At 48.1% G+C, this 22891-nt stretch overlaps 1 protein-coding gene and 1 long non-coding RNA gene across 3 annotated transcripts in view; one reads left to right on the top strand and one right to left on the bottom strand.

Annotated features, from left to right (window-relative positions):
* Nucleotides 1-22891, bottom strand: part of LOC140720173 (uncharacterized) — a 914213-nt gene that overhangs the window by 720803 nt on the left and 170519 nt on the right. The gene's annotated exons all lie outside the window — the stretch shown is intronic.
* LOC140720135 (zinc-binding protein A33-like) overlaps nt 11659-22891 on the top strand; it is a 58184-nt gene continuing 46951 nt past the window's right edge. Inside the window, exon 1 of the mRNA XM_073035021.1 lies at nt 11659-11844. Within this exon, the coding sequence (XP_072891122.1) occupies nt 11659-11844 (186 nt within the window). The remainder of the gene's footprint in view (nt 11845-22891) is intronic.

Here is a 22891-nt window from a genome sequence, read left to right on the forward strand (position 1 = left end):
GGAGTTTTTCTAGGAGGTTACCAAGAAAGCAGATGAAGGAAAGTCTGTGGATGTTGTCTACATGAACTTTAGTAAGGCAATTTACAAGGTCCCACATGGGATGTTAGTTCAGAAGGTTCAGACACTAGGTATCCATGGAGAGGTTGTAAACTAGATTCAAAATTGGCTGTGTGGAAGACAGAGAGTGGTAGTGGATGATTGCTTCTCAGACTGGAGGCCTGTGACTAGTGGTGAGCCTCAGGGATCAGGGACTATTGTTGTTTGTTGTCTATATCATTGATATAGATGTGGTCAATTGGATCAGCAATTTTGCTGATGACACCAAGACTGGAGGCGTTGTGGACAGCGAGGAAGGCTTTCAAAGCTTGCCGAGGGATCTGGACCAACTGGAAAAATGGGCCAGAAAATGACAGATGGAATTTAATGCAGACAAGCGTGAGGTGTTGCATTTTGGATGGACAAACCAAGGTAGGACATACACAGTAAATGGTAGGGCACTGAGGAGTGCCGAGAAACAAAGGGATCTGGGAGTTCAGCTACATAATTCCCTGAAAGTGGCGTCACAGGTAGACAGGGTTGTAAAGAAGGCTTTTGGCATCCTGACATTCATAAATCAAAGTAAAGAGTGTAGGAGTTGGGATGTTATGCTGAGGTTGTATGAGACACTGGTGAGGCCAAATTTGGAGTATTATTTGCAGTTCTGGTCACCTAACTATACGGGGGATTTCAGTCAGATGAAAGAATGCAGAGAGGATTTACTAGGATGTTGCCAGGTCTTCAGGAGTTGAGTTACAGGGAAAGATTGAACAGGTTAGGACTTTATTCCTTGGAGCGTAGAAGAACGAAGGGAGATTTGATAGAGGTTTACAAAATTATGAGGGGTATAGACAGTAACTGTGAGTAGGTTCATTCCACTTAGATAAGGAAAGATAAAAACGGAAGGACATGGCTTTAGGGTGAAAGGGGAAAGGTTTAGGGGGAACATTCGGGGGAACTTCTTCACTCAGAGAGTGGTGGGAGTGTGGAACGAGCTGCCATCTGACGTGGTCAACGCGGGCTCACTCTTAAGTTTTAAGAATAAATTGGATAGATACATGAATGGGAGAGGTTTGGAGGGTTACGGACTGGGTGCAGGTCAATGGGACGAGCGGAAGAAAGTTTCTGCACAGACTAGAAGCGCCGAATGGCCTGTTTTCTGTGCTGTAGTGTTCTATGGTTCTACGGAATGAAATAAACATGAGATGAGAATGATCGATCGATTAATTTTAACTCGTTCACCGCATCCGTCAACCGAACAGAAACACCGGGTATTCAACAGCAGCTGCGGGCGGCGAGTCCTGAGCTCCCCCGGGTCCCAAAGTCCACCCGCAATGAGACAGGTTAAATGGGACAAGTGGGGGCGGTGCTGACCGGAAAAGACGGTGAAGATTGTTCATTAAGTTCATCTGCCATTTCTTTGTCCCCCATTACTACTTCACCAGCATTATTTTCCAGTGGTCCAGTATCAACTCTCATCTCCCTTTCACTCTTCATGTAACTGAAAACTTAACTTTTAGTATCCTGATTTATATTATTGGCCAGTTTGCCCTCATATTTCATCTTTACCATTCTTATGGCTTTTTTCATGCGTTTTGTTGGATTTTAAGAGCATCCAAATAATCCAACATCCCACTCATCTTTGCTACCTTATGTGCCATTTCCTTAGGTTTAACACAGTCGTTAACTTCCCTTGTCAACCACGGATGTCTACACCTGCCATTTGAGAAACTTTTCAGTAGGACACGTCTATCCTGCGCCTTGTAAACTATTTCTAGATATTTCAGCCACCTCTCTTCAGCCATCATCCTGCAATTCACTCGGGCAAGTTCCTCTCTCATGTAATTCCCTTTATTCCATTGCGAAACTGATACATGTGACTTGGGCTTCTCCCTCTCAAATTGCAGTTTGAATTCAATTGTATTATGATCACTGCGTCCTCTGGGTTCCTTTACTTTAAGCTCCCGAATAAGATCAAGGTTATTAAACAACACCCAATCTAAGATAGCCTTTACCCGAGTAGGCCCAAACACAGGCTGCTCTAAAAAGCCGTTTTGTAGGCATTCAACGAATGCCCTCTTGTGATCTGACAACAACCTGATTTCCCCAATCCTCTTGCATATTGAAGTCCCGGATACAATTGTGACATTGCAATTATTACATCCATTTTCCAGCACAAACTGTAATGAATTTAAAGTCAGTTCCATAATTTAATAAAGTTTATATCTGAAAATTATCTATCCTCCCACCGATTGTATTGAAGACTGCATTTGACTTTTCTTCAGCCTTATACGCTTCACATTGAAATAGCATTTGTTTCGACAGTTTCGTAATGACAAAATGTACACGACACAGAATGAAGTTTTCCAGTTAGTTACAAGGCAGAATTAAGCATAGTGTGGGCATTTCTAAGTTGTGTCAGTATTATTCCTTCCCTTGTTTTAAGCACTTCTACTGTAAACCCAACAGGTTTATGTATTCTGTAAAGGTGTCTGTCCTTATGTCCATTATCCAACAAGTCTTGCCATAAGCCCCTAATTCATAACATGACCTAATTCTTTAGCTTCTGATTTGCTAAGTGGAAGGTCTATATCCACAGCTTAACATTTAACAGCTTTTGGTGCTAAACAGTCAACACCATCATTTCCCTCAACAGTGTGATGTGCAGGGCCCATAATGTGCAGACATATAAATCAAACTTTATAGTTGAAATACCGTTTGTCGAGTTTCCAACAGTCAATCTGACCTACTGCCAGAATGACCTGTTTAAGACTCATCAAAACCGAAATGTATTGTAAACAAATTATAAGGACCAATTTCCTCCACCCTCTGTAAGCTTAAACTGTTGGCAAAGAATTCTACTTTTTATGCTGATAAATGGCTGTAAGTCATTTCATTATCATTTACCTGCAATTCAGGCACACAAAAACAGCCACACCAACAACCCCAGTTAAATTATCTTTTGATTCATTTGTAAAAATGGTTACCGTATTATAATAACTTTTATTAATATACCAATGAACCAACAGACTCTCAGGCAGAAACGAATCCTATCGTGTAACCTAAAATCAACTGAAGCCATTGGAAAAAACAAGATGGGGTTACAGAGAAAGCTACAGTGGGACATATTGTATCATCAAATACACCCATATTCCCAGCGTGGTAAGAACCCAGCCATCCAAAACAAAAAAAACACTCTTCTTGTGATGTCCCCAACCGTCCTCCAGCACACCTTTAACAGGATGATCATTTCCTTGCCCCAGCAAATTAATCCAGTATGTTGACATCAACTTCAACCTCTGTTACTGTGAGGGGAATTGTTCCATTGCAATCAGTAAAGCCAAAACAGGAGACAACATTACCGCACCAGAACACAATCTGAAAGCCTCTAATGGTATCACATACAAACATTTTTAATTTGAAGATTAAGCTGATCCATTAGCCACACAGACATAATGAAGAACAGATCAAATTATTCAAATATAATTGGTCAACAAAGATTTTCATGTTGCACCCAAGAATACCCACATAGATGTCTGAGGAGATTTAAAGCTCTTTTACATTTATCAATTATTTTACTGATAGGTGCTTCCATGTCAGCTTATTATCCATCCACATACTGAGAAATCTTACCACTGACACTTCCTCAAGATAGTAATGATATAATTTAAAATCAAGTGCAAGTCTATTAATCCTGTTTGTGATACACGTAATGTGTTTAGCGACTGAAAGCTTAAAATCCTGTTTGACGTATTAATTGTAAATTACAATTAATACCTCTAATCTATAAAGCTACGTCATCTGTATATTGTGATTTACCCAGGGTATCCCATTTTCCCATCTCAGAGAAAATATCATTAATCATAATATTAAATAATGAAGGGCTACAAATACTGCCTTGTGGGATCCCATTCTCTATCTCATAGAAACACAAACATAATATGCTGACCCGTACCTGCACAGTCCGTCCAAAAGAAAACTCAGAAAAATTATACAATCTTCCCTCACACCTAATTTCCATAATTTAATCCAAAGTCCTTCCTTCAATAATATATCATTTCCCTTTTCAGTATCAAAAAATACTGCTATTACAACGTCTATTTAATTTTCCATTCCTAATATCATCTTCCAAATCTAAAACTGAATCTAATGTCATTTTAACCTTCCATAATCCACTCTTATAAAACACTTTATCACCACTCTTTCCAAAATATAACTCAAGCGCTTGATTACCATACATTCCATAAGTTTACATAAATGAGACATTCACGATATAGGCCCTTAACTAGAAGGATCAGACAGGGACCTCCCAGGTTTTAGAATGAATGCTGCCATTTTCCGTGAGGAAAGTAGATGGCCTAATCTCCAAGCACTATTCAGTTAATTAATATTTTCACAAAAGAGAATTATGTACAATCACAAATACATATATCGCCCTTTCCCAGGGACACCTGACCTGCATTATTAATAGACTTCTTAAATTCATACAAAGAAATCTCTCCATCAGTGATACTATCATTGCTACAGCTGACGTCCAACACATCAGGGTATTCACTGAAAAACATATCCCTACATTGTTTAACTTCTTCACTCAAATTATCCTGATTATGAATCTCAGCAAATGACCCAGCCAGTAACACAACCTTCAGTTTTCAGTAACAATCATTTTGTCCTCATTAATCAACACTGGAATATTATGATCATTTCAATTCCCATTTCCTTAATCATACCCCAAACATCTCCAAGTTTAACATCCTTCCAATGTTATCTCAATTTTACCTCCAGTAAATCACCGCCTTCCGCACCACGGCCTGTGCCCTTTTATTCTGAATAACGTCACTCGGAGTCTGATGCACCATCACATAAAAAGTTACTTTTCTCCCAATTTGCTTCCTGTCCCGGATACAAATCCAAACTCAAGCTCATAAAGACAGGAAGGCTGACTGACGTTCACATAACCTAATCACCCTTTGAGTTCCCATTTGAGTGACAGCCAGTACAGCCAATGACAGCACGGGTCATTGTTACGTCTGAGCTACGATAGGCTGGAGGAAATCGGCACATGATCAGCCCCTCCTCTTCCGCTCCATCGCCATGGCGGAGATCAGCAATTCGCTTCTGTCGGTGTCGCCGGCCTCGGCGCCCACAAGGACGGGTATGATTCCCCTTCGCGCCTCGGTGGGTCTGTTTCGGCGACGTCTGTGGTGGCTGACGAAACATGCTTTGACAGGGAGCGAGCGAGGACCAATGACTACAACTCCCAGAAGGCCCCACTGATGAAATTGTGGTGTTGTTTAGGGGTAAGGTATAAAAGCAAAATGGAGGAAAATGTAATGCATTACGTTTTCTGTACTGTTTCGAGCGTTCAATAAAAACATTAAATTAAAAGAGAGATTCCAGCGAGAAATAGATAGAACATAGAACCATACAGCAGAGTAAAGGCCCTTCGGCCCACAATGCTTAAATTCCTCCATATACCTGTCTAGTAGTCTCTTCAACTTAACTAGTGTATCTGCCTCCACCACTGACTCGGGCAGTGCATTCCACGCACCAACCACTCTGAGTATAAAATCTTCCTCTAATATCCCCCTTGAACTTCCCTCCCCTTACCTTAAAGGCATGTCCTCTTATATTGAGCAGTGGTGCCCTGGGAAAGAGGCGCTGGCTGTCCACTCTATCTATTCCCCTTAATATCAACTATACCTCTATCATTTCTCCACTCATCATTCTCCTCCCCAGAGAGTAAAGCCCGAGCTCCCTTGATCTCTGATCATAATCCATACATTCTAAACCAGGCAGCATTCTGGTGCATCTCCTCTGTACCCTTTCCAATGCTTCCACATCCTTCTTATAGTGAGGTGAGCAGAACTGGACAGAGTACTCCAAGTGTGGCCCAACTAGAGTTTTATAGAGCTGCATCATTACACCGCGACTCTTAAACTCTATCCCTCGACTTATGAAAGCTAACAACCCATAAGCTTTCATAACTACTCTGTCTACCTGTGAGGTAACTTTCAGGGATCTGTGGACATGTAGCCCCAGATCCCTCTGCTCCTCCACACTTCCAAGTATCCTGCCATTTACTTTGTACTCTGCCTTGGAGTTTGTCCTTCCAAAGTGTACCACCTCACACTTCTCCAGGTTGAACTCTATCTGCCACTTCTCAGCCCACTCCTGCATCCTATCAATGTCTCTCTGCGATCTTTGACAATCCTCTGCACTATCCACCAACCTTTGTGTCTTCTGCAAACTTGCCAACCCATCCTTCTACACCCACATCCAGGTCGTTAATAAAAATCTCGAAATGTAGGGATCCCAGAATTGATCCTTGTGGGACACCACTAGTCACAACCCTCCAATCCTAATGTACTCCCTCCACCACAACTCTCTGCTTTCTGCAGGGAAGCCAATTCTGAATCCACCTGGTCAAACGTCCCTGGATCCCATGCCTTCTGGCTTTCTGAATAAGCCGACTGTGCGGAACCTTATCAAATGCATTAGTGAAATACATGTAGATCACATCCACTGCACTACCCTCATCTATATGCCTGGTCATCTCTTAAAAGAACTCCATCAGGCTTGTGAGACACGATCTGCACTTCAGAAATCCATGCTGACTGTCACTGATCAGACCATGATTCTGTGAATGCCAATAGATCCTATCTTTGTGAATCTTTTCCAACAGCTTTCACACCACAGATGTAAGGTTCAATGGTCTATAATTATCCGGACTATCCCCACTAACCTTTTTGAACAAGGGGACAACATTCGCCTCCCTCCAATCCTCCGGTACCATTCCCGTGGACAATGAGGACATAATGATCCTAGCCAGAGGCTCAGCAATCTATTTCCTCGCCTCGGATGCAGAACTGGGAAGTGGCAGATGGAGTTCAACACAGATGAAGAGGTTCATTTCTGCAGGTCAAATTTGAACACAGAATATAATATTAATGGTCAGACTCTAGGCAGTGTGGAGGGTCAGAGAGATCTTGGGGTCCATGTCCATATGACACTCAAAGCTGCTGTGGAGATTGGCAGTGTTGTTAGGAAGGCGTCTGGTGTGATGGCCTTCATCAACCGTGGGATTGAGTTCAAGAGCTGTGAGGTAATGTTGAAGCTATATTTTTCCTAAACTGTACATAAGTAATTGTACCCCAACACGGCAGGGCTGTGGGCTTATTTGGACCCCACTTGGGAGTCCTGTGTTCAGTTCTGGTGGCCTCACTACAGGAAGGATGTGGATACTATAGAGAGTGTAGAGTAAATTTACAAGGATGTTGCTCTTGGATTGGAGAGCATGCCTTATGAGAATAGATTGAGTGAACTTGGCCTTTCCTTCTTGGAGCGACGGAGGATGAGAGGTGACCTGACAGAGGTGTTTAAGATGATGAGAGGCTTTGACCATGTGGATAGCCAGAGGCATTTTCCCAGGCTTGAAGTGACTAACACGAGGGGACGTAGTTTTATGTTGCTTGGAAGTCGGTACTGAGGGAATGTCAGGGGTAAGTTTCTTACACAGAGAGTGGTGGGTGCATGCAATGCACTGCCGGCAGCGATGGTGGAGGTGGAGCAATAGGATATTTTAAGAGATTCTTAGATAGGTTCATGGACATAAGAAACATAGAGGGATATACGATCAGGAAATCCTAGGCAGTCTCTAGAGTAGGTTACATGGTCGGTACAACATTGTGGGCTGAAGAGCCTGTAATGTGCTGTAGATTTCTGTGTTCTGTGTCAAAGACAGGCAGATGGATTAGTTTAAATGGACAGGAGGACAGCATGGAAAGGTTGGGCCGAAGGGCCTGTGTTAGTGCCGTAAGGGAGGGGTTCTGTCCCAACCATCGACTCTATTCCCCTCAACAGATGCTGCCTGACTTGACAACGGTCTTGAAAAGTTGCATTCAGTTCCGCTTAGCATTCTGTATAAAGGATGTTTTGTGCTGGAAGAGTGCAGAGGAGATTCATCATGATTGACGGGGCTTGTGTTCATAAGTCCATAAGGCATAGGAACAGAATTAGGCCATTCAGCCCATTGAGTCAGCCACCTTTCCATCATGGCTGATCCCAGATCGCATTCAATTCCAGATATCTGACCTCCCGCCATATCCTTTGATGCCCTGACCGATCAGGAAACGATCAACTTCCTCCTTGAATATACCCACACACTCGGCCTCTACCGCAGTCTGTGGCAGAGCATTCCACAGATCCAATACACCTTGGCTAATAAAAAAATAACCTGCTTAACTCTGTTTGAAAATGTGGCCCCTTAACTTTGTGGCTGTGCCCACCACAGGTAATTCCTTCTCCACATCCACCTTATCCAGTCCTTTCAACATTCGGTAGGTTTCAATGAGATGCCCCTGCATTTTTCTGAATTCCAGTGAGCACAGGGTCAAAGCTGCCAAGCGCTCCTCATATTTTAACCCCTTCATTCCCGAAATCATCTTTCTGAGCCTCCTCTGGACTCTCTCCAATGACAACACATCCTGTCTGAGATATGGGGCCCAACACTGTTGACAATACTCCAAGTGTGGCCTGACTCGTGTCTTATAAAGCCTCAGCATTATCTCGTTGCTGTTATATTCATGGGGCGAGATTAGACTGTACTGATCTATAGGGAGATCTTGGAATCCGAGTTCATAACTCCCAGATAGTGATTCCATTGTCAGACAGTTATGTTGCAGTTGTATAAATCTCCAGTTTAACCACATCTGGAGAATTGCATTCGAAGACAGGAATAATGCGGAGGTTTTGGATGGTGAGTGGAAGACGCTTAACAGGATGCTGCCTGGATAAAGTGAGACTGGACAATCTCGGGTAATTTTCTCCGGAGCGGCAGAGGCTGAGGGAGGTCTGACAGACGTTTACAGGAATGTGAGAGACACAGACAGAGTGGACAGCCGGGATTTTTTCTCTAAGGAGGAAATGTCCAATGCCAGTGGGCATGCACTTCAGGAGAAAGGGGGAACACATCCTCATTGGTCCTTTTTGCACTATTGAAGTATTTTGTAATTTAGTGCAATTTTGTCTTTCCTCTGCATAGCTGCTGTTGGAAAAAAAACACAATTGGAAAAGACAATGATGTTAAAAACCTGACTCAGAATGTTTAAAGGAGATTTGCGTTTCAAGTTTTGTTTTTCATTCCCATAGTGGTGGGTGTCTGGAGTGAATATCAGGGGTGGTGGTGGAGGCTGATGTGATAGAGGCTATTAGATACCACGTGAATGTGAGGAGAATGGAGGGATGTGTTCCTTGTGTAGGCAGAAGGGATTGGTTTGGTAAGGCGTGACGTGACCAGTTCAATTGGTTCAGAACAACACAGTGAGCAGAAGGGCCTGTTCAAGGACAAGTACAGCAAGCAGAGCAGATAAACTGGATAAAGTGATCCCACTCAGAGAACAGACTGTGACGTCAGTGGATATATGCCGGCATCACAGTTATCTCACCAAAGATACTTCACTGCTGGATAAAATGAAGTTTGTGATGTTTATAACCAATGTGGTGAATTGTACTGATCAGACATCTCATCCTGCTGAGGAAATTAAAATTATTGTGAAAGCTGCAGAAAGGTATCTTGGTGTAACTGGTGTTTTGTGGGAAGCTTTAAATGAAGTTTTGTTGGGTGGGGTATCTGTATCCCAGTCTACTTGTGAACATACATAATAGTATTAAAATATATCAAGGAAATGCAACAAATCTGATTTATAATGGTCAAGACTTTAAGAAGTTTATTTCTGATTTTCAGATTCTTCCGATGTTATCTCTGTTCAGGAAACCTGCACATTTTAAGTTTTTATTCCCATGCAGGAATATATTGTCGTTAGGGTTGACAGGTTAGTTGGTAGAGGGGTGGTGTTGCCAGTTTTATAAGGAAAGGGGCAGGGTATAGAGTTGTGAATGGGAATAAAATAAAATGTATGACGCACTTGTAGTCGAAATTCTTGATTCAACAGGTATGTATGTTGCTTCTTGTGTGAAATATTAACTTATTGAATCGTATTTGGAGGTTTGGCCATCCACTTTCCTCATGGAAAATGGTTGTTGTAATAGTGTCCATTCTAAAACCTTGAGCTCCCTGTCTGATCCTCCTTGTTATAGGCCAATATCATGAACGTCTCTTTTATGAAAACTTGTGGAATGTGCGATAATTATATTTTTAATAAAAGAGTTGATTTCACATTTTATCAGTCGGGAATTCGGAAAACTTTCGAATCAGTTTTGGGTTTGGAAGATCATATTAGGAAACACAGTTAAACAAAGATCAACACGTACAAACAAGCTGGAGGAACTCAGCAGGTCAGGCAGCGTCCGTGGAAACGAGCCGTCAACGTTTCGGGCCGAGGCCCTTCGTCAGGACTGAAGAAGGAGGGGGCAGGGGCCCTACAAAGAAGGTGGGTGAGGGTGGGAAGGAGAAGGCTGGTAGGTGCCAGATGAAAAACCAATCAGAGGAAAGATCCAGGGGTGGGGGAGGCGAAGCACGGAGGGGATAGGCAGGAGAGGTGAAGAAGGAATGTAAGGGGAAAGCACTATGGGTAGTAGAAGAAGGCAGAATCATGAGAGAGGTGATAGGCAGCTGGAAGAGCAGGCAGAGTGAAAGTGGGATGGGGGAAGGGAGGGGGGAGGTAATTACCGGAAGTTAGAGAATTTGGTGTTCATACCAAGGGGCTGGAGACTACCCAGACGATGGATGAGGTGTTGCTCCTCCAACCTGAGTTTAGCCTCATCATGGCAGTAGAGGAGGCCATGTATGGACATAACCGAATGGGCATGTGAAGCCGAGTTGAAGTGGGTGGCAACCGGGAGATCCTGTCTGTTGTGACGGACGGAGCGGAGGTGCTCGACGAAGCTGTCCCCCAATCTGCGTCGGGTCTCGCCGACGTAGACGAGGCTGCACCGGGAGCACCGGATGCAATAGATGACCCCGACAGACTCACAAGTGAAGTGTTGCCTCACCTGGAAGGACTGTTTGGGGCCCTGAATGGTGGTAAGAGAGGAGGTGTAGGGACAGGTGTAGCACTTACGCTTGCAGGGATAAGTACCAGGTGGGAGATCTGTGGGGAGGGACGTGTGGACCAGGCAGTCGCGGAGGGAAAGATCCCTGCGAAAAGCAGAGAGGGGTAGACAGGGAAAGATGTGCTTAGTGGTGGGGTCCTGTTGCGGAGGATGATATGCTGGATCCGGAGGCTGGTGGGGTGGTAGGTGAGGACGAGGGGAACACTGTCCCTGTTGTGGTGACGGGAGGATGGGGTGAGGGCCGGAATGCATCCGGTGCTCCCGGTGTGGCCATCCACACCGCAATGCCATTAGCCCAGGAGTCAGTGTAGATGTGGATTGGTCCGGTGGTGTTTTGGAGGGGGAGGGCTACTGCTGCCAGCTCGGCAAGTTGACTGGAACCCCCCTCCCTCTCTGTGGTTTAAATTTTGCCTGTGGCGGGATGAAGTGCTGCCGCTGTCCACAATGGTTTCCCCCTTTCCAGCGGCTGGAGCCGTCTGTGAACCAGGCATGCAGTTTGTCGTCGGGGTCGAGGGAATCGAAGGGTTGACCCCAACACGCTGAGGAGGGTTGTACCTTGGGGATGTCCAGGGCAGGGTTCTGGGACTGGGGGAAAGCCATGACTTGTTCATGGGGGCGGCTGACCCCTTCAGGACCGGGTTCAGCCCGCTCCGCAATGTAGCTTCCACTGGACAATGGAGGACGGCCCTCTTTGTGGGAGGAATCAGGGGACTTGACCAATGGCATTATGGGGAGGTGGGGGCGGAGGACGACAGGGTCGATGCCTGTTTGGTGTTCTGTGTCGATGAACGCCAGGTAACAGGCTAGTAGCTGGCGCTCGAAGGGGCTGTAGCGCGCTATGCGGCGGGATTGCCTGGGAGGATGGTGTGCTGGGCACCTGTATCGACAAGTGCCATCCACCTCTGCGTGTTTCCCTTTCCCCAGTGTACTACGACAGGTATATGTGGCCTCAGGTCCCCCGGGCGGGAGAGGGCGAGAGAGCAAATGCCCTGGCCTTCAACCTATGGGGGGGGGGGGGGAGAAGGTCTGCCACCCCTGTGGTGAGGCGCCTTGGTGGCTGAGGTGGGACATTTCCTGTCTCAGGAAATCTCCGAGTTCTGTCCTCAGGCAATTTCAGGTAAGGGGGGTCCCCTGTAATGCAGAGAACGAAGTGAGATTGGGGAGAAGAAAGATGGGGGAGTGCGGAGAGGGAAGAAGGGGGAGTGGGGCCTGGGAGACAGATTAGGGAGATAGGGGAATAGAAGAGAGAAAGGAGTGTGGGGTCCGGGAGAGAAACGGAGAGAGGGTATGTGAGGCAGAGAAGGGAGAGTGTGGTGTGAGACAGAAGAGATGGGGTAGTAAAGAGAGAGAGAGAGAGAGAGAGAGAGAGAGAGAGAGAGAGAGAGAGAGAGAGAGAGAGAGAGAGAGAGAGAGAGAGAGAGAGAGAGAGAGAGAGGGGAGAGTGGGGATTGAAAGAGGGAGAAGACAGAGTGGGGAGATGAAGAGAGATAAAGAAGAATAGGGAATAGGTGAAGAGTAAGGAACAGTGTGGTGTGGAAGAAGGATTCCGGAGGAAGGGGAGTACAACAGTGTCACTCCACTCCTCAGGAAGCGAGAGAGGCAGAGGGAAGGAAACTGAAGGCCAGCTGGTCTGACCTCAGTGTTTGGGAAGATGTTGGATTCAATTATTAAGGATGATGTCTCAGGGTTCTTTGGGCAAATGATAAAAAGGGCCGGAGTCAGCATAGTTTCCTGACAATTCTGTTGAAATTCATTGAAGAAATAACAAGCGGGATAGACAAAGGACAATCGGTTGATGTTGTTGCACTTTGAATTTCAGGCCTTTGAAAAGGTGGCAGACATGAGGCTGTTTAACAAGCTACGAGCCCATGATATTACAGAAAGAGTCCAGCACAGATAAAGCAGTGGCTGATTGACAGGAGGCAGAACGTGTGAATAAATGGAGCGTTTTCTGTCTGGCTGCAGATGTCCAGTGGCATTCCACAGGGGTCTGTGATGGGACCGATTATTCTCTGCTATATGGCGATGACTTGGATGATGTATTTGATGGCTTTGCTGCAAAATCTGCAGGGGACATGAACAGAGATGGAGGGAAAGGTAGTTCTGAGGACGTAGAGAGGCCACAGAAGGAGCTGGACAGATTAGGATTGGAAACGGCAGATGGAATACAGAGCATTCATTTCATGAGGACTAAAAGGTAAAAGCAAGGACGAAATGCTGGAACATTAAAAAGCTCTGGTGAGGCCTCACTTGTAGTATTTTGAGCAGGTTTGAGCTCCTTGTCTTAGAAAGGATGTGCTGAATCTCCAGGGGGTTCAGAGGAGGTGCACGAAAATGGTTCCAGTATTCAATAGGTTGTCATATCACCAGTGATGTCTCTGGGCCAGAATTCAGAAAAATAAGGGGTGAACTCGTTGAAGGAGGAGCCTTGATAGAGTGGATGTGGGCAGGATTTTTCCTGTGATTGGTGGGTGTAAGACCGGATGAGCCATAACAGAGGGCATCCTGTTAGAACGGAAATGAGGAGGAATTTCTTTAGCCAGAGTGGAGAATCTATGGGATTCTTTGCCACAGGCAATGGTGGAGGCCGAGTCTCTCTGTACATTTACTACAGAAGGTCATATATTACTGATTGTTCAGGGTGTGAAAGGACACGGGGAGAAGACAGGAGATTGGGTCTGGGATGAAATTGGATCAACCAGGATGATCTGGTGATAAGTTAAAGCAGAGTAGATGGGCCGAATGTCCTAATCTACTCCTGCACCTCATGGTCTTATTGACTATCTGCCTTTTGAACACTTCTGTCTCTTTGGGATGTGTATATCCTGCGCTTTCTGAATTGCTTCCCGAAATTCCACCCATTCTTGCTTTGACGTTATCGGTGCCAAAGGTCTTTTCCAATCACTTTTGGCCAGTTCCTCTCTCACGCCTCTGCAGTTTCCTTCATTCCACTGCAACACTGCATCTGCGTTGTGCTTCCCCTTCTCAAATTGCAAATTCAATCCCGATTCATTGCATCACACCCTGTCCAGAATTGCAGATCCCTTCGTGCAGTGGTCCCCAGCCACCGGGCCGCAAAGAATGTACTACCGGCCCGCGAGGGAACTATATGATTTGGCGATAGTGGGTTTAACCACGAGCTGCTCTCTGAAGCCACCTCGCAGGCATTCTAGAAATTCTCCCTCGGGGCATCCAGCACCAACCGGGTTTTCCCAATCGATTTGTGTACTGAAATCCCACATGACTATTGTAACGTTGACCTGCTGACTTGCATTTTCTATCTCCCGTTGTAGTTTGTAGACTACATCCTTACTACTGTTTGGGGGTCTGCACATACCTTCCACCAGGGTTTTCTTTGCACTTGCAGTTCCTTAGCTCTACCCACAACGACTCAGCACCTTCCGACCCTATGCCAGCTCTTTCTGATGGTTTGATTTTATTATGTTTACCAACAGGGCCACGCTTTCAGTGATGCCCACAACCTCATGTATGCCAGTCTGTAGCTCTTCCTCCACGTCAGTCTGTACAATGCGCGCATTCAAATGTAATACCTTCAGTGCTGTGTTCAGCCTTTTAGATTCTGGGCGTCTTTTCCATTGCAACTCATCCTGTCGACTGCCAGGTTGCCCTATCAGCAGCCTCTCATTGCCAGCAGTCTCACAACATACAGTCTCTGTTTACAAACCAACTACCTCATCCTCGGCGGTAGCACATCGGTTCCCAAACCCCTTACCTAACTCACAAAATTTCTTTTCAGGACCTGCTGACATTTTCTACCTGTCATTGGTTCCAATATTTACCAACAAGTCTGGTTGCTCGCCCTCCCCCTTTAGAATGCCAGGGACCTGTTCGGAGTCATCCCTGTCCCTGGCACCTGGACACATCTCACCATCCGGGTGTCTCTATCGCCACCACAGAACCGCTGGTCGTTGGTTGACAACAGGAGGAACTCTAACCCTGTTACGGCGGAGGGAGGATCGGGTGAGAGTTAATGATCTGGAAATGGAGGGGTTGCCTCATGGATCAGAGGGAATGAAAGGTTGGAGAGGCTTCAGTTGTTTCCTCTGTAGCGATGGGGGCTGAGGGGAGACCAGAGGCAGACTGAGGCTGAGTAGAGATCAGAGAGAAGAGAACCAACATCGGTTCTTCATCAGGTGAATATCTCAATTACCAGAGGACGTGATTTCAAGGTGAGTGTGGGACAGTTCAAAGATGATGTTTACCTGTGCCCCGGTACTCCACTCTGCTCCACAGTCCTCTCTCTCTCTCCCTTTCTCCCTCTCACTCCCCCTTAACTCTCTTATCTCTCCGTCTCTCTCTCTCACTCTCTCTCTATACATATACAATTCCTCAATTTCCCTATCTCATCTTTTTCTCATCCGTACTCTTTTGCACCCTCCCACTCTTTCCTCCAAACATTCTTCACTACACAGTCACTAACCTGCATCTATCCCTTATTGTCTCTTCCTCCGTTTATGCCTAACCTTTCGCTTGCCTCTCGTTTTCTCCCCAATTCCCCCTTTCCTGTAGCTTGCTGTCTCCGCCACCCACTCGTCCAGACCAGCAACACTCCCCCACCCCGCACTGGAATGACGGTTTTACACACTCAGTGGATTACAGATGCTGTATAATTTCTCGTCGGTTGGAAAGATTCAATGTTCTCTCAGAAGATAAAGGCTTGTGGTTTCTGGGAGAGGCCTGTTAGTTTCCGTTTAGTGTGCTACAGAATAGGCGGCGGAGGAGTGTGGAGAAGGGGGGAGAGGGAGGGTAAGTGAGGAGGTAAGAGAGGGGAAAGGAGAGGGGTAGAGAGAAGTGGAAGAGAGAGAGAGAGAGAGAGAAAGAGAGTGACAGGCAGAGAGAATGAGAGAGGGGGGAGAGAGAGAGAAGAGGAAAGGAGAGGTGAGCGTAAATTGGGACATTTGCTTTCAATGAATCAAGGTACAGTGATAACTTTTGATTCGCATCCCGTCCATAAAGATCAATTCATCACCTCGAGACTGGGAGTGCGGGGTTGCGAAATGTGAGGGACAATTAACTAAATGAACGAATCATACAGACCAATTAATCACAACTGCATTAGGGAGATTGTGAAGTTAGTGGTCCATCTCTCAGGAAGTCAGAATGTTCGATGTGTGTGGGGTCTTTGATAACGTGGACTGTTTTATTGAGGCAGAGAGATGTGTAAACAGTGTCCACAGTTTCCATGATGTACTGAACTTGTTCACAGCTCTCTGCAGTGTTTCCGGTGGTGGCCAGTGCTGTTGCCGTGACAACACGACTAGTTTCCGCACAGGATGTGTTCTGTAAAAATAGAACAGGCTGACTTCCTGTTGTCAGTAACCAGCTCTATTGTGTTGGTGAAATGGAGGGGGCGGGGAGGAGGGAGACTAAGGGATGATGAGATGTGGGGAGAAGTAAGTGAGTAGAAGGAGGAGAGATATAACAGATAAAGAACTCGGGGGAAGTTGAGAAGCAGGAGATACTGGGAAGATGGAGAAACAAGACTAAATGGAACCAGACAGGAGAGGAATTTCACTCTCACACTCTCCATCTCCCTCTCCATATCCGTCCCCCTCTCTCAATCCGTCCCCCTCTCTCACTCCCCCTCCTCTCTCCCTCTCTCTCCCCCTCTCTGTCTCCCTCTCACGCTCTCTCCATCACTCTCTCTGCCTCTCTCTTACTCTCTCTCTCTCTGTCTGCCTGTCTCTCACTCTCTCCACATCCACTCTCTCTTCCCCTCTCTCTGTCTCCCTCTCTCACTCTGTCATTCCCTCCCTCTGTCTCTCCCTCTCCCTCTCTGTCTCTCTCCCTCTCTCTCTCACTCTCTCTCTGTCTGTCTCTCTCTGTCCCTCTGTCACTCACTCTCTCTCCCCCACCCTCTCTGTGTCTCTCTCTCTTTCTCTCTGTCTCTGTCTCTTTCCCTCTCTCCATCTCTCCCTCTGTCTGTCTCTCTCTCACTCTGTTTGTCTCTCTCTCTATCTCCCACTCTCTCTCCATCTCTGTTCCTCTCTCTGCCTGTCTCTCTCCATCTCTCCCTTTCTGTCTGTCCCTCTCTCTCTCTGTTCTTCACTCTCCCTCTCTCTGTCTGTCTCTCTCTCTCCCTCTCCCTGTCTCACTCTCTCCCCACCCTCTCTGTCTCCCTCTCTGTCTCTCTCCCTCACTCTCTCTGTCTCTCTCTCCCCACCCTCTTTTTCTCTCTGTCTCCCTCTCTCTCTCTCACTCTCCCTCTCTCTCTCCCCCCCCCCTCTCTCTCTCTCTCTCTGTCTCTCTCCCTCCTCTTTGTCTCTCTCTCACTCTCTGTTCCTCTCTGTAACTCTGTTCCTCTCTCTCTCTGTCTCTCTCCCTCCTCTCCTCTCTCTCGCTCCCTCTCTGTTCCTCTCTCACTCTGCTCCTCTCTCTCCGTCTCTCTGTCTGTCTCTCTTTCCCTCTCCCTGTCACACTCTCTCCCCACTCTCTCTGTCTCTCTCTCTGCCTGTCTCTCTGTCTTTTTCCCTCTATCTCTGTCTCTCACTCTCCCTCTCTCTCTGTCTCTCTCTCCCTCTCTCTGTTCCTCTCTCTCTCTGCCTGTCTCGCTGTCTCTCTCACTCTCTCCCAGCCCTCTCTCTCTCTCTGTCTCTCTCCCTCTCAGTCTCCCTCTCTTTCTCTATGCCTGTCTCTCTCTTTCTGTCTCTCTGACTCTCTCCCTCTCTCTCTCCCTCCCTCTCTCTCTCACTCTCCCCACCCTCTGTCTCTCTCCCTCTTTCTCTCTCACTCTCTGTTCCTCTCTCCCCCTCTCTCTCTATCTCTCTCCCTCTGTCTCTCTCTCCCTCTCCCTCTCTCTATCCCTCTCTCTCTCACTCTCTCCCCACCCTCTCTCTCTGTCTATTCTCCTCTCTCTCTGTTCCTCTCTCTCTGCCTGTCTCTCTGTCTCTCACTCTCTCTCTTGCCCTCCTTCTCTCTCTGTCTCTCTCACTCCCTGTTCCTCTCTTTCTCACTCTCTCTCCTTCTCTGTCCCCCTCTCTCAATTCTCTCTGTCTCCCTCTCCCTCTCTCTCAATCTGTCACTCCCTCTCCCTCTGTCTTCATCGGTTTCTCCCTCTCTCTCCCTCTCCTTCTCACTCTCTTCGTCTCTCACTCTCTCTCTGTCTCTCTCTGTCCCTCTCTCTGTCTCCCTCTCTCTCTGTCTCTCCCTCTCTCCTTCTCTCTCTTCCTCTCTGTCTCTCTTCCACTGTTCCTCTCTCGCTGCCTCTCCCCCCCTCTCTCTCTCTCTCTGTCTCTCTTTCTGTCAATCACTCTCTCCCCACGCGCTCTCTCTGTCTCTCGCCCTCTCTGTCTCTCTCCCTCTCTGTCTCCTTCTCTTTCTCTGTCTCTCTCTCGCTCTCTCTCTTACTCTCCCCACCCCTCTCTCTCTCTCTGCGTGTCTCTCCTTCTCTCTCTCTGTACCTTGCTCTCCCTCACTCCCTGTCTCTCTCCCTCTCTCTCTCTCCCTCACTCCCTGTCTCTCTCCCTCTCTCTCACTGTTCCTCTCTCTGTCTCTCTCCCTCCCTCTCCCTCTCTCCCCATCCTCTCTCTCTCTTTGTCTCTCCCTCTCTCTGCCCCCCTCTCTCTTTGCCTCTCTCTCTGTCTCACACTCTCTCCAACACCCTCTCTGTCTCTCTCCCTCTCTCCGCCCCACTCTCTCTCTCTCACACTCCTGTTCCTCTCTCTGTCAATCTCTGTCCCTCTCTCTCTCTGTCTCTCTCACTCTCTTTCTGTCTCACACCCTTCCTCACTCCCCCCCCCCTCTCTGTCTCTCTCTCCCTCTCACTCAATCTCTCACTCCCTCTCCCTCTGTCTTCATCTGTCTCTCCCTCAATGACTCCCTCTCTCTCACCCTCTCCCCACCCTGTCTCTCCCTCTCTTTCTCTCTGCCTCTGTCTCTCTCTCTCTCAATGTTCCTCTCTCCCTCTCTCTGTCTCTCTTTCTGTCTCCGTCTCCCCCTCTCTATCTCTCCCTCTCTCTCTCACTCTCTCCCCACCCTCTGTCTCTCTGTCTCCCTCTCTGTTCCTCTCTCCCCCTCTCTCTCTATCTCTCTCCCTCTGTCTCTCTCTATCTCTCTCTGTCTCTCTCCCACTCACTCTCCCTCTCTCTCTCACTCTCTCTCACTCTCTCCCCACCCTCTCTCTCTGCCTCTCTCCCTCGCTTTCTGTTCCTCTCTCTCTGCCTGCCTCTGTCTCCCACTTTCTCTCTTGCCCTCCCTCTGTCTGTCTGTCTCACTCCATGTTCCTCTCTCTCTCACTCTGTCCCTCTCTCTCTCACTCTCTGTCCCTCTCTCTCTCTCACTCTCTGTTCCTCTCTTTCTCTGTCTCTCTTCCTCTCTCCCTCTCTCTCTCTGTCTCTCTCTTCCACTTTTCATCTCTCTCTGCCTCTCTCCCCCTCTCTCTCTCTCTTTCTGTCTCTTTCACTCTCTTTCTGTCTCTCTCCCTTTCTCTCTCTCCCCCTCCATCTCCCTTTCACTCTCTCCCCACCCTCTCTCTCTCTACGTGTCTGTCTCTCCTCTCTCTGTGTATCTCGCTCTCCCTCTCTCTCCCTGCCTGTTACTCTGTCTCTCTCTCTCTTGCTCTCCCACTCTCTCTGTCTCTCCCACTCCCTGTTCATCTCTCTCTCACTCTGTTCTTCTCTCTCTGTCTCTCTCTCCCTCTCCCCACTCTCTCTCTGTCTCTCACCCTCTCTGTCTCCCTCCCTCTCTCTGTCTCCCTCTCTTTCTCTGTCTCTGTCTCTCTCTCTCTCCCCACCCTCTCTCTCTGCCTGTCCTCTGTATCTCGCTCTCCCTCTCTCTGTCTCTCTCCCTCTCTCTCCATCTCTCTCCCTCTCTGTTCCTCTCTCCCCCTCTCTCTCTATCTCTCTCTCTCTCTGTCTCTCTCTATCTCTCTCTGTCTCTCTCCCACTCACTCTCCCTCTCTCTCTCACTCTCTCTCTCACTCTCTCCCAACCCTCTCTCTCTGCCTCTCTCCCTCGCTCTCTGTTCCTCTCTCTCTGCCTGCCTCTGTCTCTCCCACTTTCTCTCTTGCCCTCCCTCTGTCTGTCTGTCTTACTCCATGTTCCTCTCTCTCTCACTCTCTGTCCCTCTCTCTCTCACTCTCTGTCCCTCTCTCTCTCACTCTCTGTCCCTCTCTCTCTCACTCTCTGTTCCTCTCTTTCTCTGTCTCTCTTCCTCTCTCCCTCTCTCTCTGTCTCTATCTTCCACTTTTCCTCTCTCTCTGCCTCTCTCCCCCTCTCTCTCTCTCTTTCTGTCTCTCTCACTCTCTTTCTCTCTCTCCCCCTCTCCCTCTCCCTTTCACTCTCTCCCCACTCTCTCTCTCTGTCTCTCTCCCTTTCTCTCTCTCCCCCTCTCTCTCTCCCTCTCCCTCTCACTCTCTCCCCACCCTATCTCTCTCTGCCTGTCTCTGACTCTCCTCTCTCTCTCTCTCTCTGTATCTCGCTCCCTCTCTCCCTCTCTCTCTGTTCCACTCTCTCTGCCTGCCTCTGTCTCTCTCACTTTCTCTCTTGCCCTCCCTCTCTGTCTGTTCCTATCTCTGCCTGCCTCTGTCTCTCTCACTCTCTTTCTCTCTCTCCCCCTCTCCCTCTCCCTTTCACTCTCTCCCCACTCTCTCTCTCTGTCTCTCTCCCTTTCTCTCTCTCCCCCTCTCTCTCTCCCTCTCCCTCTCACTCTCTCCCCCACCCTATCTCTCTCTGCCTGTCTCTGACTCTCCTCTCTCTCTCTCGCTCCCTCTCTCTCTCCCTCTCTCCCTCTCTCTCTGTTCCACTCTCTCTGCCTGCCTCTGTCTCTCTCACTTTCTCTCTTGCCCTCCCTCTCTGTCTGTTCCTATCTCTGCCTGCCTCTGTCTCTCTCACTCTCTCTCTCTTGCCCTCCCTCTCTGTCTGTCTCTCACTCACTCCCTGTTCCTCTCTCTGATTCTCTGTCTCTCTCTGTCTCTCTCACTCTCTCCCCACTCTCTCTCTCTGTCTCTCTCCCTTTCTCTCTCTCCCCACCCTCTCTCTCTCTCTACGTCTCTGTCGCTCCTCTCTCTGTGTATCTCGCTCTCCCTCTCTCTCTCTCTGCCTGTTTCTCTGTCTCTCCCACTCTCTGTTTATCTCTCTCTCTCACTTTGTTCCTCTCTCTCTCCCACTCTCCCTCTCTCTCCTTCTCTCCTCTCTCTCTGCCTCTCTCCCCCTCTATCTGTCTCACTCTTTCTCTCTCCCTTTCTCTCTCCCCCTCTGTCTCTCTCTCCCTCTCCCTCTCTCCCTCTCACTCTCTCCCCACCCTCTCTCTCTCTGCCTGTCTCTGACTCTCTCCTTCTCTCTCTGTGTATCTCGCTGCCTCTCTCTCCCTCTCTCTCTGTTCCACACTCTCTGCCTGCCTCTGTCTCTCTCACTTTCTCTCTTGCCCTCCCTCTTTGTCTGTCTGTCTCACACCCTGTTCCTCTCCCTTTCACTCTCTGTCCCTCTCTCTCTCAGTCTCTTTCACTCTCTTTCCATTTCTCTCTCCCTCTCTCCCTCTCTCTCTCCCTCTTTTCCTCTCTCTCTCTGCCTCTCTCCCCCCTCTCTCTGTCTCTCTCTCACTCTGTTTCTGTCTCACTCCCTTTCTCTCTCTCCCCTTCTCTCTCCCTCCCTCTCTGTCTCTCTCTCCCAATCCCTCTCACTCTCTCCCCACCCTCTCTGTCTCTCCCTCTCTCTTTCTCTCTGTATCTCGCTCTCCCTCTCTGTCTCCCTCTCCCTCTCTCCTACTCTCTCTCTCTTCCTCTCTCCCTCTGTCTCTCCCACGTTTCCTCTCTGCCTCTCTCCCCCCTCACTCTGTCTCTCTCTTTCTGTCTCTCTCTCACTCTCTTTCTCGCTCTCCTCCTCTCTGTCTCTCCCTCTCTCTCTTCCTCTCTCTCACGCTCTGTCCATCACTCTCTCTGCCTCTCTCACTCACTCACTCACTCTCTCTTTCTCTCTCTCTGCCTGTCTCTCCTTCTCTCTCTCTGTATCTCGCTCTCCCTCTCTCTCCATCTCTGTCTCTCTCTCTCACTCTGTTCCTCTCTCTCCCTCTCTCTCTGTTTCTCTCTCTCTGTCTCTCTCTCCCACTGTTCCTTTCTCACTCTCTCCCCCACCCTCTCTCTCTCTCTCTCTCACTTGCTGTCTCTCTCCCTCTCTCCCTCCCTCTCTCCCCACCCTCTCTCTCTCTACGTGTCTGTCTCTCCTCTCTCTGTGTATCTCGCTCTCCCTCTCTCTCCCTGCCTGTTTGTCTTTCTCTCTCTCTTGCTCTCCCACTCTCTCTGTCTCTCCCACTCCCTGTTCATCTCTCTCTCACTCTGTTCCTCTCTCTGTCTCTCTCCCTCTCCCCACTCTCTCTCTGTCTCTCACCCTCTCTGTCTCCCTCCCTCTCTCTGTCTCCCTCTCTTTCTCTGTCTCTGTCTCTCTCTCTCTCCCCACCCTCTCTCTCTGCCTGTCCTTCTCTCTCTGTATCTCGCTCTCCCCTCTCTCTGTCTCTCTCCCTCTCTCTCCATCTCTCTCCCTCTCTGTTCCTCTCTCCATCTCTCTCTCTATCTCTCTCTCCCTCTGTCTCTCTCTATCTCTCTCTGTCTCTCTCCACTCACTCTCCCTCTCTCTCTCACTCTCTCTCTCACTCTCTCCCCACCCTCTCTCTCTGCCTCTCCCTCGCTCTCTGTTCCTCTCTCTCTGCCTGCGTCTGTCTCTCCCACTTTCTCTCTTGCCCTCCCTCTGTCTGTCTGTCTCACTGCATGTTCCTCTCTCTCTCACTCTCTGTCCCTCTCTCTCTCACTCTCTGTTCCTCTCTTTCTCTGTCTCTCTTCCTCTCTCCCTCTCTCTCTGTCTCTATCTTCCACTTTTCCTCTCTCTCTGCC

Source organism: Hemitrygon akajei, unplaced genomic scaffold, assembly GCF_048418815.1.
Source record: "Hemitrygon akajei unplaced genomic scaffold, sHemAka1.3 Scf000037, whole genome shotgun sequence".
Classification (NCBI taxonomy): Eukaryota; Metazoa; Chordata; class Chondrichthyes; order Myliobatiformes; family Dasyatidae; genus Hemitrygon; species Hemitrygon akajei.